Source organism: Papio anubis, chromosome X (genome assembly GCF_008728515.1).
Source record: "Papio anubis isolate 15944 chromosome X, Panubis1.0, whole genome shotgun sequence".
In the NCBI taxonomy this organism is placed as follows: Eukaryota; Metazoa; Chordata; class Mammalia; order Primates; family Cercopithecidae; genus Papio; species Papio anubis.
Window position 1 is genome coordinate 3638831 of NC_044996.1, and position 13519 is coordinate 3652349.

The 13519-nt window shown below is 38.6% G+C and overlaps 1 protein-coding gene across 1 annotated transcript in view; it reads right to left on the minus strand.

Annotated features, from left to right (window-relative positions):
- Positions 1-13519, minus strand: part of PASD1 (PAS domain containing repressor 1) — a 71167-nt gene that overhangs the window by 11192 nt on the left and 46456 nt on the right. Inside the window, exons 9-10 of the mRNA XM_031660847.1 lie at positions 12282-12384; positions 3403-3529 (exon numbers count right to left, since the gene is read on the minus strand). Coding sequence (XP_031516707.1) covers positions 3403-3529; positions 12282-12384 — 230 coding nt within the window. The remainder of the gene's footprint in view (positions 1-3402; positions 3530-12281; positions 12385-13519) is intronic.

Below are 13519 nucleotides of genomic sequence, written 5' to 3' on the forward strand. Positions count from 1 at the left end.
CAAAGGTTGAGTACAAAGAGGGAGCACAAAGGAATTTTGGGGGTGATGGAACTATTCTGTTTGGTACTGTGGTGATGGATACATGACTCTTACCATTTGTCAAAATCCATAGAACTGTATATATCAAAGAGTGAATTTTACTGTATATAAATTTGAAAATAAATTGATCAGGAGGTAGGAAAACCTAGGTGAATATGCAGACTGTAACAAATGAATCTAATTCTATTACAAATAAATGACATATCCACAGTGATGGGGGTGAGAAATAAAGAAGCTAACGTAGGAACTTCGGAAAACAGAGGTTTGCCTGGATACTGCAAAGCTAAAGACCAAAAAAAAAAAAAATGCACACACAAATTAATTCCACATGGTAAATTTGTTCCTTAAGGGGTACAGGTTAGCAATTGTGAAACTACTTTTTATGAATGTTTATGTATTGGAAAAATCAATAAATATACTATACATAATGAGAGACAGATTTATCACTGTCAGAGATACAAATTACAAATAAGCAGACAGAAAAGGCTAGAATGAACCCTATGATACTGGGCTGGAGTAGGAAATATCAATGAACTCCTGCTGCTGTTGTTGGTTGTTACACGCTGAAATAAATACAGATGGTTGTATATGGTTGCACAGGTTAGTATGAACAGACATCTTTCTTAGCTGTGTCTACTGAGAGGGTTTAGAAGTAGTGACATACCTGTAACAGTGAGTACAACTAGCACCCAGATCTTCGTTTTTAAATACCACTTTCCAAATAAAGGACCTAAATAAGGCTCCTTAAAGAAGGGGTTGATTTCAATGACAACATGTAATAACGGAAATAAGGAAGTGAAGGGGGAAAAAAAAGATGCAGACATGATAAAAGGACAAGGGAGCCAACCTAAAAGAGCCCCATGAGCCAAAGCTGGAGCAATTTTTTTTTTAATGATGGTATTGGATTACAAACCAAATAACAAAAAAATGCCCGTGAATACATCCTGATGTAAATGAATCTACGAATAAATGAATGAATGAGAGACAAGGAACAACTCTTTCTTACAGCAAGATTGCAGCTAATAAATACACAAAAAATAAAGGATATTAAAAAAAGGCATTAGAAGTAATTGCTACAGGCCAATTCCACTGATGATGCTACAATGTGAAGGAGAGTTTAAGGAGAAACAGGAAACATTATTTGCATGTTCTCAATGTAGCTCCCCTCAAATATTTGGTAAGTACAAAGGGGAAAACAGTATCACCTTAACCAAGCAATCAAGTTAACACCACCAGCAATAAAATATACCATCATGTATATTCTGATATGATGCACTAAGGAGGGCACATCACATCTGTGGTATTCTTTCCCAAAATGCAAGACCTCAATCTCATCTTGAAAAATCATCAGACGAGTCCAAATTGAGGGACATTCTGTCAAATACCTGGCCCATATCCTTCAAAAGTATCAGATGATAAAAAAAAGAAAAGCAAGACTAAGACACTGTCAAAGACTAGAAGAAACTAAAAACACATATTATTTAAATTCAATGAAAGATACTGGATTAGTTATTAGAACAGAAAAACAATTTTCTGGGAAAACTGAGTAAAGGCTGAAGCTCACTTAAAAGTATTGTATCAATGTTAACTTTTTAGTTTTGACAGTTGTACTGTGGTTATGTAAAATGTTACGTTAGGGGAAGCTAAATGAAGGTTATCCTAAATGGTATATTTCCCTTATTTTTCTATTTTTTTTCTTTGTGCTATTTTTGCAAATCTTCTTTAAGTCCAAAATTATTTCAAGATTAAAAGTTTGGAAAAGAGAAACATCTGGATTAGGCAGAATGAACCACTCTGTCACTTCCTATCTGCTCTTTGCAGCCTGGGGTTGCATATCTTACCAGGCTATGGTCATGAGCAAATTGTCCTTCAATCATAGCATGAGTTTGGGATGACCATTGAAAATATTTTGGAAAATTCTGGTTTCTGGACACTTCCGGTGTTTAGACCGTTGGCTAAATTTGTCTGCTTAACTCTTTTTCCACTAAAAGCCATTTTCCAAATCAGTTTAGCTTTTTTTTTTTTTTTTTTTTTTTTTTTGAGACGGAGTCTTGCTCTGTCGTCCAGGCTGGAGTGCAGTGGCGCCATCTCGGCTCACTGCAGCTTCCGCCTCCTGGGTTCCAGCCATTCTCCTGCCCCAGCCTCCCGAATAGCTGGGACTACAGGTGCCCGCTACCACGCCTGGCTAATTTTTTGTATTTTTAGTAGAGATGGGGTTTCACCATGGTAGCCAAGATGGTCTTGATCTCCCGACCTCGTGATCCGACGACCTAGGCCTCCCAAAATGCTGGGATTACAGGCATGAGCCACCGCACCCAGCCCAGTTTAGCATCTTTTAATTTTCTGATTCCAAGTAAACAAAGCTACTAAATTATCTATAAGTGATAGTGAGAAACCTAGGAGTTACTTGACTTCTACCATATCAGCCATAAGCTGCTAGTCATCTCAGTATGCTCATTTTGTTGAAATAGTCATCTGTGGAAGGTTATAAGGATTTCTCCATCATTGGCTTAACAGTAGTAAACAAATAATTCTCTATAGCAAAGTTACAATGGTAGGTCCAGATAAATAGGTTTAAAGCAATCAATCTCTTATAAATTTTAGAAATCACAATTATGAGTTCATGGAGTTTGACCTCTCCTGCCAAAAATCAATTGTTTTGGAAGGAATTTTTTAAACACAGCTTTGAGATTGACAGCAACAATGGAAAAGTTGTTAACTAAGAGTTTTAAAAGTGGAGATACTAACACTGGATTTAAAAACTGAAAAAAGAGTGAAATAAAAATTAAAATAGAGCTTACTACTTCTATATAAGATTTCACATACCAATTATTTATGATCAGATTAATTAGGAGATACGATTTGCATTATGCATACACCATTTTCTTAAGTTTTGTACTTTTTAAACAATTACAGTTATGAAAGGTCTTTAATATTGAAACTCATGAAAGAAATATCACTGTTTTTGAGAGACTCTCACTTTCCCCCTTTATTGCCATGAAAACTCAATAACAAGAGGTTTCTTTGGAATTCAAATACTGTGTGATAGCAGAATAGACTACATGAGTATAAAAAGATAAAACGCTATTCCTTCAAGGACTGAGATCCAGTGCCAATTTTTAGAAGATTAAAATTAAATAGGAGAAAAGACCATTTCCAAGCACTTGAACCTGTGATGAAATACTCATTTTTATTATTCTCAAATCATCATCTCAAATATTTACAGAAGATGAAGAAAGCTGGAATTCACTCTGTGATTTCACACTATTATAGAGCATTATATTCATTTGAAAAACTGTAACTACGCTGTTGGTCACTATTTTTCTTCTAATAGTCCCTATCCAAATGCATAAATGTACCTACCTGGAGATTCAGGAATAGTATACAGGGAAACTGTGCTGGAGCAATAAGTTGAATCAGAATCTACAAACATTACATGAACATTTTCTTGTGGTCCATACTGCTCAACCTCTGCAATATCGATTTGGTCCTGTAAATGTCCAAAAGAGAAAGATAGGATATCGCATTTTGGAGTTAGAAAGAATAGGAAACACAGGCAGAATACAAACTTTGATGCATTTCACATCACAATTTCTAACACTGCTGCAATCAACTGAAAACCTAACAAAAAATCGTCATCAAATACCTCTTTAAAAATATTGCTGGAAGATAACAAGCAGAGATTATAGATGCCACAAGGTATACACTGACAAACTTAAGAAGAGAAACACAGTATACATAATACTAAAAATAAAGGCATCAAAAATGTTTATAGATCAAAAGGCATGGCAAAAACAATTCTGCCTTTCAGTGGTGTCAGTAGGATGCTGTCATGATAGTAGCCAAGGATGGTAGTCACCTCATCTCCCATTCCTCATTATTAGACCCAAACACACTGGCTCACAGAGAAATGGGACAGCAGTGGGAGACCTGCACCACCATTGATAAGGCCATTTTCCCAGAGTTCCTGCACTTGCATCCTAAGCTTAGAGAAAGAAAAGGCCAACCGGGGGCTGTTTAACAACTATGTCTTTAGGCAGATTAAAGTTGAAAGTATTATTAGCAAAAGTACTTTTAGCAGAGAGGTGAAAAGGCCTCTAAGAGCTTCTAGTGCAATGTTCTCATTGGATAGTGTCAAAGAGGGCAAGGCCATACAGACAGACAGGAGCAGAGTGAGAGACAGAATCCATTGACTCCAAACCCAATGCTCTTTTTCCTAAGTCTGGCTACCTTTAAGCCATTTGTTGCTTTAAACTATATACGTATTACGTATTTCCATTGAGTGATCCTGTCCTACTTCCTGAACAACTGGATCCTTTTTGAATAGTCTGTGGATCACTGTCCATTGAAATTTTTTTTTTTTTTGAGATAGAGTCTGGCTCCGTCGCCCAGGCTGGAGTGCAGTGGCCGGATCTCAGCTCACTGCAAGCTCCACCTCCTGGGTTTACGCCATTCTCCTGCCTCAGCCTCCCGAGTAGCTGGGACTACAGGCACCCGCCACGTCGCCCGGCTAGTTTTTTGTATTTTTTTTAGTAGAGACGGGGTTTCAACGTGTTAGCCAGGATGGTCTCGATCTCCTGACCTTGTGATCCACCCATCTTGGCCTCCCAAAGTGCTGGGATTACAGGCTTGAGCCACCGCGCCCGGCCCTGAAATTTAAGTACCTTGTTTAGCAGTGAAATATTTTACATCCCTGACAAAATTTTTTTTTTTTTTTTTTGCTTTTGTTCTGGACTGGCTTAAGACACAGACCCATGGTGATTTTTCTACAAGGAATCTGTTTGTTGGATCACATCCCAGTATTTCAACTTCAGGAAATTGTGCAACCTCACTGTTCAAGTGACTATGTTTTATACTCCCTAAAATAAGTGATATGTTGCCAGGGATGTGACAATCTTTTCATTATTTACGACGATATTATGGTGAATCGGTATTCATTAAGAGGAGATATGACCTGTCTCTTTCCTCTTCCTTCTGTTCTTCTTCATAGCCATCTATCGATTTAATCACTAACTCTTTGCTTTCTGTATTATTTTCAATAGAAATTTATATTCTCAAATGTTAATTAAGATGTCCACTTTTGGGCATTCATATGTTTGGGCTTATCAATATAAATGCAGTGAGCTTAAATTAACTTAAATGACAGCATTATGTGCAGTAATGGTAATTGGCCTGGAAAAAAATAAAGCCAAGAAACTACTTTGGAAGCAAAAAGATACCAGCTTAAAATGCAATTAGGACTAAGGTGAAAAAGCATGCATGGAGATAGGAAGACAATCAACATGCTTTTACAGTTTTGAGTGGAGTTTTTGATTCACCTTTATTCCGTAATTGTCTCCACGATTAGTATGCTAAAGGATTTGAAAAGAGAGGCATGGGTTTTGAGGCTCGACATAAAGTAGGCTTCAAATGCAAACTCCAATACCTGATGGTTATGTAAACTGCAAATATGTAGGGGGAGAGGGGGAAGAGGGCATTCAAGAAGTTTGTCCCCAAATCTTTGCATTTTCCCTGTGGTGGCTTATTGTTAAAGTGCTCTGACTAATTTTTAGGAGATCCTTGCATTTTACTTTTTTGGAGGTGGTGGGCGAAAGGCCATAGGGCTTCCAAACAAGACAGCAGATTGGAGAGACATGGGGAAAATGCTAGATAAAATAGAGCAGAATTTTTTTTAAAAAAATACACTGAGTTTAGAAATCCTCTCTGGACCTCATCTCTTATTTACCTGCCACCCCACTTATGTGATTTCCTTTATAGCAAAACTTCTCAAAAGGATTTTTTTATATACAATGTCTCCAATTCCACCATCTTCTCTTAAACCTACTGTGATCAGACATTATCTCCTTGAACCCCACCATACTCCACCAAAACTTTTGTCAAGTTTAGCAACGATCTACAGGTCCTAACTCTAATGGTCACTTCTCAATTGTCCACCTATCTAATCTATCAGCAGTATTTGACATTGTTCATCATTCCTTCTTCCTGTAAATACTTTATTCACTTTGCGTACCTCCTACCTCACTAGTTACTTGTCAGTCTCTTTTGCTAATTCCTCCTTTTTCTCCCCTAATCTCTTAACTTTGGGTGTACTTCAAGGCTCAGTCCTTGGTCCTTGTTGCTATCTACCTTAGTGACCATCTTCCAGGCTTACAGCTTTAAGACCATCCATACTGATGATTCCCAAATTCAAATTTCCAGTCCAGTATTACATCTCCAGTTGGATGACTAATGGGCATCTCAGTCATAAACATTTTCAAAACTAAGTCCCTGATATTACTCCTCCCCTCAAAGAAAACACCATTGGCTAGGCACAGTGGCTCATGCCTATAACCCCAACACTTTGGGAGGCTGAGGTGGGAGGACTGCTTGAGCCCAGAAGTTTGAGACCAGCCTGGGCAATATAGTGAGACCTTGTCTCTACAAAAAATTTAAAATTAGCTGAGTGTGGCAGTGTGTGCCTGTAGTCCCAGCTACTTGGGAGGCTGAAGTGGGAGGATCATTTAAGCCTGGAAAGCAGAAGTTGCAGTGAGCTGACCATACCACTGCATTCCAGTCTGGGCAACAGAGTGAGAGACCCTGTCTCAAAAGAAAAGAAAAAAGAAAAGAAAGAAGAAAGAGAGAGGAAGGAAAGAGAGAGAGAGGAAGGAAAGAGAGAGAGGAAGAGAGGAAGGAAGGAAGGAAGGAAGGAAGGAAGGAAGGAAGGAAGGAAGGAAGGAAGGAAGGAAGGAGAAGGAAGAAGAAGGAGGAGGAGGAAGGGAGAGAGGGAGGGAGGAAGGAAGGAGGAAGAAGTAAGAAGGAAGGAAGGAAGGAAGGAAGAAAGAAAAAAGGAAAGAAGGAAGGAAAGAAAGAAAGAAAGAAAGAAAGAAAGAAAGAAAGAAAGAAAGAAAGAAAGAAAGAAAGAAAACATCCCTAAGCTTGTGAATTCTTCCCATAATTTTTTCCATCTTAGTTAATGCAACATTATCCCATCAGTTGCTCATGTCAAGTACCTTAAAAATCATCCCTAATTCCTCTCTTTTTCTCACACCCCTCATCAAATGCCAACAAATTCAAGGGCTCTTCCTTCAAAATATTTTCAGAAGGCCAGGCACGGTGGCTCATGCCTGTAATCCCAGCACTTTGGGAGGCCGAAGCAGGTGGATCACCTGAGGTCAGAAGTTCAAGACCAGCCTGGCCAACACAGTGAAACCCCGTCTCTACTAATAATACAAAAATTAGCCAGGTGTGGTGGCGGGTGCCTGTAATCCAGCTACTTGGGAGGCTAAGGCAGGAGAATTGCTTGAACCTGGGAGGCGGAGGTTGCAGTGAGCCGAGATGGCGCCATGGCACTCCAGCCTGAGTGACAAGGGCAAAACTTCGTCTCAAAATACATATATATATATACACACACACACACACATATACATATATATGTGTATATATGTATTATATGTATATGTGTGTGTGTATATACACACACATATATATACACACACATACATATATACACACACATATATACACACACACACACATATATACACATACATATATATTTTCAGAATCTGACCACTTCTCACAACTTCTACGGTTACCACCCTGCTTCAAGCCATTATCATCTCTCGTTTGGACTGCTGAGAGAGCCTCCTAACTGGACTCCTTAACTTCCATTCCTGCCCTTCCTTCCACAGTCTATTCTCAACACTGTGACTCTTTTAATAAACAAGTCAGGTCATGCCATTCTTCTGCTCAAAACTCTTTAATCATTCTCCTTTTCACTCAGAGTTAAAGCCAAAATCTATACAATGGCTTACAAAGCCTTACTCAACCTGACCTCCATTACATCTATGACTTCATCAATACCTACTCTCAGCTTTGCTCACTCTGCTCCAGCTGCTCTGACCTTCTTGTTATTCCTCTAAACACCGGGCATGCTTCCACCTCAAAATCCTGCAGAAGTTTTTCCTCTTCTTGAAATAGTCTCCCCGACCACAGATGTCTTCATGGCTAGCTTTCTCCCCTTTTTTAAGTCATTGCTTATATTTAATACTGTACTCCCCCACCTCTTGCATTCCCAAACCTCCTCATCTTGCTCTATCTTTTCAATAAGTCTTGTCACCTTCTTTTTTTTTGAGACTGAGTCTCACTCTGTCATCCACACTGGAATGCAGTGACACGATCTTAGCTCACTGCAACCTCTGCCTCCCAGGTTCAAGCAATTCTCCTGCCTCAGCCTCCTGAGTAGCTGGGACTACAGGCGCGCGTCACCACCGGCTACTTTTTGTATTTTTTAGTAGAGATGGGGTTTCACCATATTGGTCAGGCTGGTCTCAAACTCCTGACCTCATGATCTGCCTGCCTCGGCCTCCCAAAGTGCTGGGATTACAGGCACGAGCCACTGTGCCCGGCCTAAGTCTTGTCACCTTCTAATCAATGATTTCTTTATTTAATATTTTCATCTCGTTATTGTCTGTTTCTCACTGTTGGAATGTAAGTTCCTCTAGAGCAACAATTTTTCACTGTTTTGTTAACTAATGAATCCACCCCCCAATTTAAAACAGTATCTGGTATCTGGTAGGTGTTCAATAAATAGTTGTTCAATAAATCAGTAAATGAAGGAATCAGAAATGGCCTTTAAAAATAAACACATTTAAAATGTTCGAATATATAAAGAACAAAAGGGAAACCATGCAACGAATAGGACAATATGACAAAATAGTTTTAAAAGTAGATGCCTCACTGGGCAGTAAGAGACATAGATACTGAGATCAGACAGATCTGGGTTTGAATCCTGGCTCTGACATTTACTGTGTGACTTTGGGCAACTTATTTAATAGCAAGACTCTGATATTTGCCATCTGTAAAACTGGAATGATAATGCCTCATAGGTCTGTTGTGGGAGTTAAGCACCCAGCAAAATGCACAAATAGGAAGCTCTCAAGACACTTTAGTTTTCAGTGTTATTATTCTTCTTCAGGGTTGACCTTCTTTGACTACTTTTTAGAATCTTAAATACCTATCTGTTGAATGAATAAATGACTAAATGCCTACCATATAGTAGGTTTTAAAATCAATGCAAGATGCTCTCATGATTATTCCCTAAACCAGGTTTGTCCTGGCCTCTCATTTGCACATAATCAGCTCTAGCAGACTGTTTCTGTGTTGTCTGCTGGTATCCTACCCAGCCCTTGGTTCATGCTCAGAGACAGCTGCTTCTGAAGATGCCACCCCACCTGCCACCTCCTGCAACAATGGATTTGGATGCAAAAGCAATCTGATAATGCACAAGCGCCAATTCTGCCAAACATGCCTGTTTAGTGTAACATGGCTAAGGAGCAACCTATCTCTAGGGATGGATGGCAGAATGTGAGTGGCTACTAACATAAGTCACCTACACTCATCATTAAAAGAAGTATTTGGGACAAAGTCAATTAAAAAGGAGATCCAAACCATATCACTAGAGTTAATTTTTCTCCACACCTGATGCAGGACATTTCTGTGTACTCTCACTTAATGTCTGGTGTGTTATGAGGATTTTCAGTATGGCTGGTAGGAACAGGAACTATTACCAACCCTTTGTGAGTACTAGCATTGTTCTCTGTAATCCTCTGGAATGGTTTTCCCCTAGCCCCACTTCAAGTAGCTTCCTCAAGTTAATACGCCAATCAATATGCTGCTGAATACTAGAGGAGGCCCCTCACAGATCTCTAGCATTCTTTCTCCATGCAGCTCTCTCTTCTCTAGGACTCTGCTAGCAAACTTAGTCTCCCTATACTCTCACCTCAATGTCAACTCAGGCAGTCCACTGGGCTCCATATGTGTTCTCCCTCTCTGCAATGTGGCCTGGAAACTTGCTATGTAGTAAGCTCTGGTAACTGTGGAGCTCCTCTCGTTGATTTCCAATTGCTCAAGAATCTGTGGCCTTTGCTGCCTGCTGGCCATTATCATGAAAACTGTTATGTCATATATTTTGTCTGTTTTATTTTGCCCATTTCAGGTAGGCAAGTTAACCTGGCCCCCTCACTCCATCTTGGCTGGAAGCAGAAGTCTCACAATTCCATGGAATATTATACAGTTTTAAAAAATGATCAATGTGACTGTAGAAAAAAATGGAACTTAGGGATAAGTGGAAGCCAAGGGTATGCCGTAGAATGTAAGCTATATTTTTCATTGTAACTACATGAAAAATATATACGTTGGTGGACTAAGACTGAATGGGAATAAGTAAAATTAAACAGCAGCTGTGCCACAGCAGTGGGGTTATGTATTTCTTTTTTTTTTTAACCCACTTTTCTCTAAATATTATAATTACTTAGGCATTATATGTTTTGTAAAATGAGAATATTTTAATCCAGCTTTCTTCCACACATACTAAGTTTAAGGACTTTGGATTCTTCACACACAGTATACTATAAACCCTGGATAAATACTTATTTACTGACGGGCTGATGAAGCAAGCCTGACAGCTGTGTAGATGTTACACTGATTGCTGGAGCTATACGGTTGGCTTGGCCCCTTTTCCTAGCATACCTGTAATTAGTTTGTGTGTAAAGAGAACATTGCTCTGTCTAAATTAGCATTCTTCTACCTAATTTCCTCTTTGTTTCATACTTCTTTGAACAGAATATTAGGTTAAGCAGAGGTACTTATTCAGAATGGAGAAAGTTTTATTTGCATAGACATACTTTGTTAAATGAGCAATACTTGGAAAATTCAATGCAAAATCAGCACTTCACGTTTAAAATATGTGCTCATGGCATCTCCATGTTACAGGAGAACTTAAATACTGAAAGGACCTGCTATCTGCACTGATCCCAGTACAAATTCATTCAGGCAAAACACATGGAGGCCTGAAAACCAAAGTTAGAGTCTATACATGCAGCCTGTTTATACTGCTCTTGAAATCCCTTTACCAAATATTTGAAGAGTTCTATAAAAATAACAGAGTGCTTTAACATAAGAGTACTCATTTGTGCATCTAATATTTATGACTGCCTACTATGTGTAACAAGCCTTGTTCAAAGTTGACCAACAAGACAGCCAATGGTCTCTCCTCTCACAGAGGTTTCATTCTATTACAGGAGTAAAATAAATATCCCGATAAGATTACTTTGAGCATTATTATATGCCTATGAGGTAGCCTGGTAGAGATTATTATTATTACTTCCATTTTACAGATGAGGAAACTGAGGCTGAGGTAAAATAACTTTCCCCAGGCCATGTAACTGGTAAGGGCAGAATCAGGAATCAAACCCTTGTCTTCTGATGTCTCAGCCATGTTTTCTCTCTGTAGCACTGTTACCACTGTGGTGATCCAGCCTATCAGCTGTGGTACATGCACCCATGGAGTGGCATGTAAGGCGAGGAACCACCCTCTCACTTTTTAATGTGGGAAATGCCTTCTGAGATACCTCTTCTGTTCTTCTCTACCTCTCTCTCTCCTTGCAGTTTGATTTTATTTCCCAGACGAGAGTTTCATCAGATCACTGAGGGCAGACCCAGGTTTTAAATTTATATTAATGTATATCTCTTAAGGATTCTTTCTAGTAATATCTGGTTAATGAATAAACGGATGATACATTCATTGTCTTAGAGAACGGATGCAGACAACCTAGGCTAATTAGGCACTGGGTTCTGGCCTTCATGGCTTTTTTTTTTTTTTTTTTTTTTTTTTGAGACGGAGTCTCGCTATGTCACCCAGGCTGGAGTGCAGTGGCACAATCTCGGCTCACTGCAAGCTCCGCCTCCCGGGTTCACGCCATTCTCCCTCCCTCAGCCTCCCAAGCAGCTGGGACTACAGGCGCCCGCCACCACGCCCCGCTAATTTTTTGTATTTTTAGTAGAGATGGGGTTTCACTGAGTTAGCCAGGATGGTCTTGATCTCCTGACCTTGTGATCCGCCCACCTCGGCCTCCCAAAGTGCTGGGATTACAGGCATAAGCCACTGCGCCCAGCCGCCTTCATGGCTTTCTATACCATGCAGGTCAGTAAACTTTCATTATGAAATGTACTCACAAGGCAAAGGACCCTGAACAACATCTGGGATAGAGTTTAGCTTAATTCTTTTTCAAGCACTACAGGGACCATTCCAAGTCTGGCAGTTACTGGCTCCTAATAAGAAATGTCTACAAGATGGCAACTGTGGAACACTGCTCATGTGTCACGTCCATCTGACATACTTCTTGGTAACACACATTAACTAAATAATCAACATCACACGGTAAGGGTCCAAGATTGTAGTCTGTGGTCCTCAATGTACATACATCTGAGATAGCAGCAGCAGCAGCGGCAGCAGCGGCAGCAGCAGCAGCAGGTTCAACATACACGACTTCCATGCTAGTATGTCCTCTTTGACCTTGAGAGATACTATAAATAGGTAAAAAGAGAGATGGTAAACATATCTCACTTGCCATTTAAATCAAAATTTTCTATCATACAACAAAAAGGTTCAAATAAAAACTATTTGTTTTATTTTCCCTACTACAGAACATCATTAACATCATTAATCTTTGAGGTATCATTTTTCCCACAAAGTTGTTCTGCACATCTACACACAAAAAAAATCATCTGGACCCTCATTAGAATGAAGTTTGCTGCAGGTCTCAATGCCTTTTTAACAGTGGGGAGCAAACCAGTATTTTTAAAGCCAAGGTGTATGAGTAAATATTCTTTTTCGATTTTTAAACCAACTGCAATTACAAAAAAAATGTCTTTAGGCCCAATTTAATTTTGTTTCTTGTAATTAGAGAAACTCTCCATTCTCGGGGCTCATTAACAATTCATTTCTATCAAAATTAGAATTTCGATGAAGGTGAGATGCAGCTTCATGGCACACTAGAGTCTAAATACTAGCTTACTTTTCACCAATTAAGTATGGGGGGGAGAAAATATGAATGAATGAGAATCTTATTTTTAATACTGATAATAGTGTTTCAAGCCTTAAAAATTTCGTAACTGAGATTCTGGTATTGAAATGTATTTTGTTTTCAAGAGTTTTTCTTTTGAAAAGCCCCTATTACACCACAAAATGAGAAATTAAAGTCTGATAATAAATATTATAAAAAACAAGACCTCAGAGCAGCAAGACAGTGGCAAAATGGTATCTATAAAACTTTCGAAGCATATTCAGAGACACGTAATTAAGAGAAAACCTGGGTTATTTCACATGGTTTCAAAAAGTGAATTCTGAGCCAATGGAGAGAAATTTTCCATTCTGTATTTCAGAGGACCCTGACAAAAATCTATTTTATTTATAGCATTTATTTCTAACACTAAAAAATTAAGAGTTTGAAAAAATTTATTTTGGATATCAAAAATATGTAATATTTAGGAAGTATTTACACAGCATAAAACAACTAGTTAATAAGTTAAGTCAGGCATTTGTGTGTATAATTGGACTATATCGAATATAGAATGTTTAAAATATATAAAAAGTATATATTTAATTAAATATATTTATTAATATTTATGTTAATATTAATTAAAATAAATATGAAATATG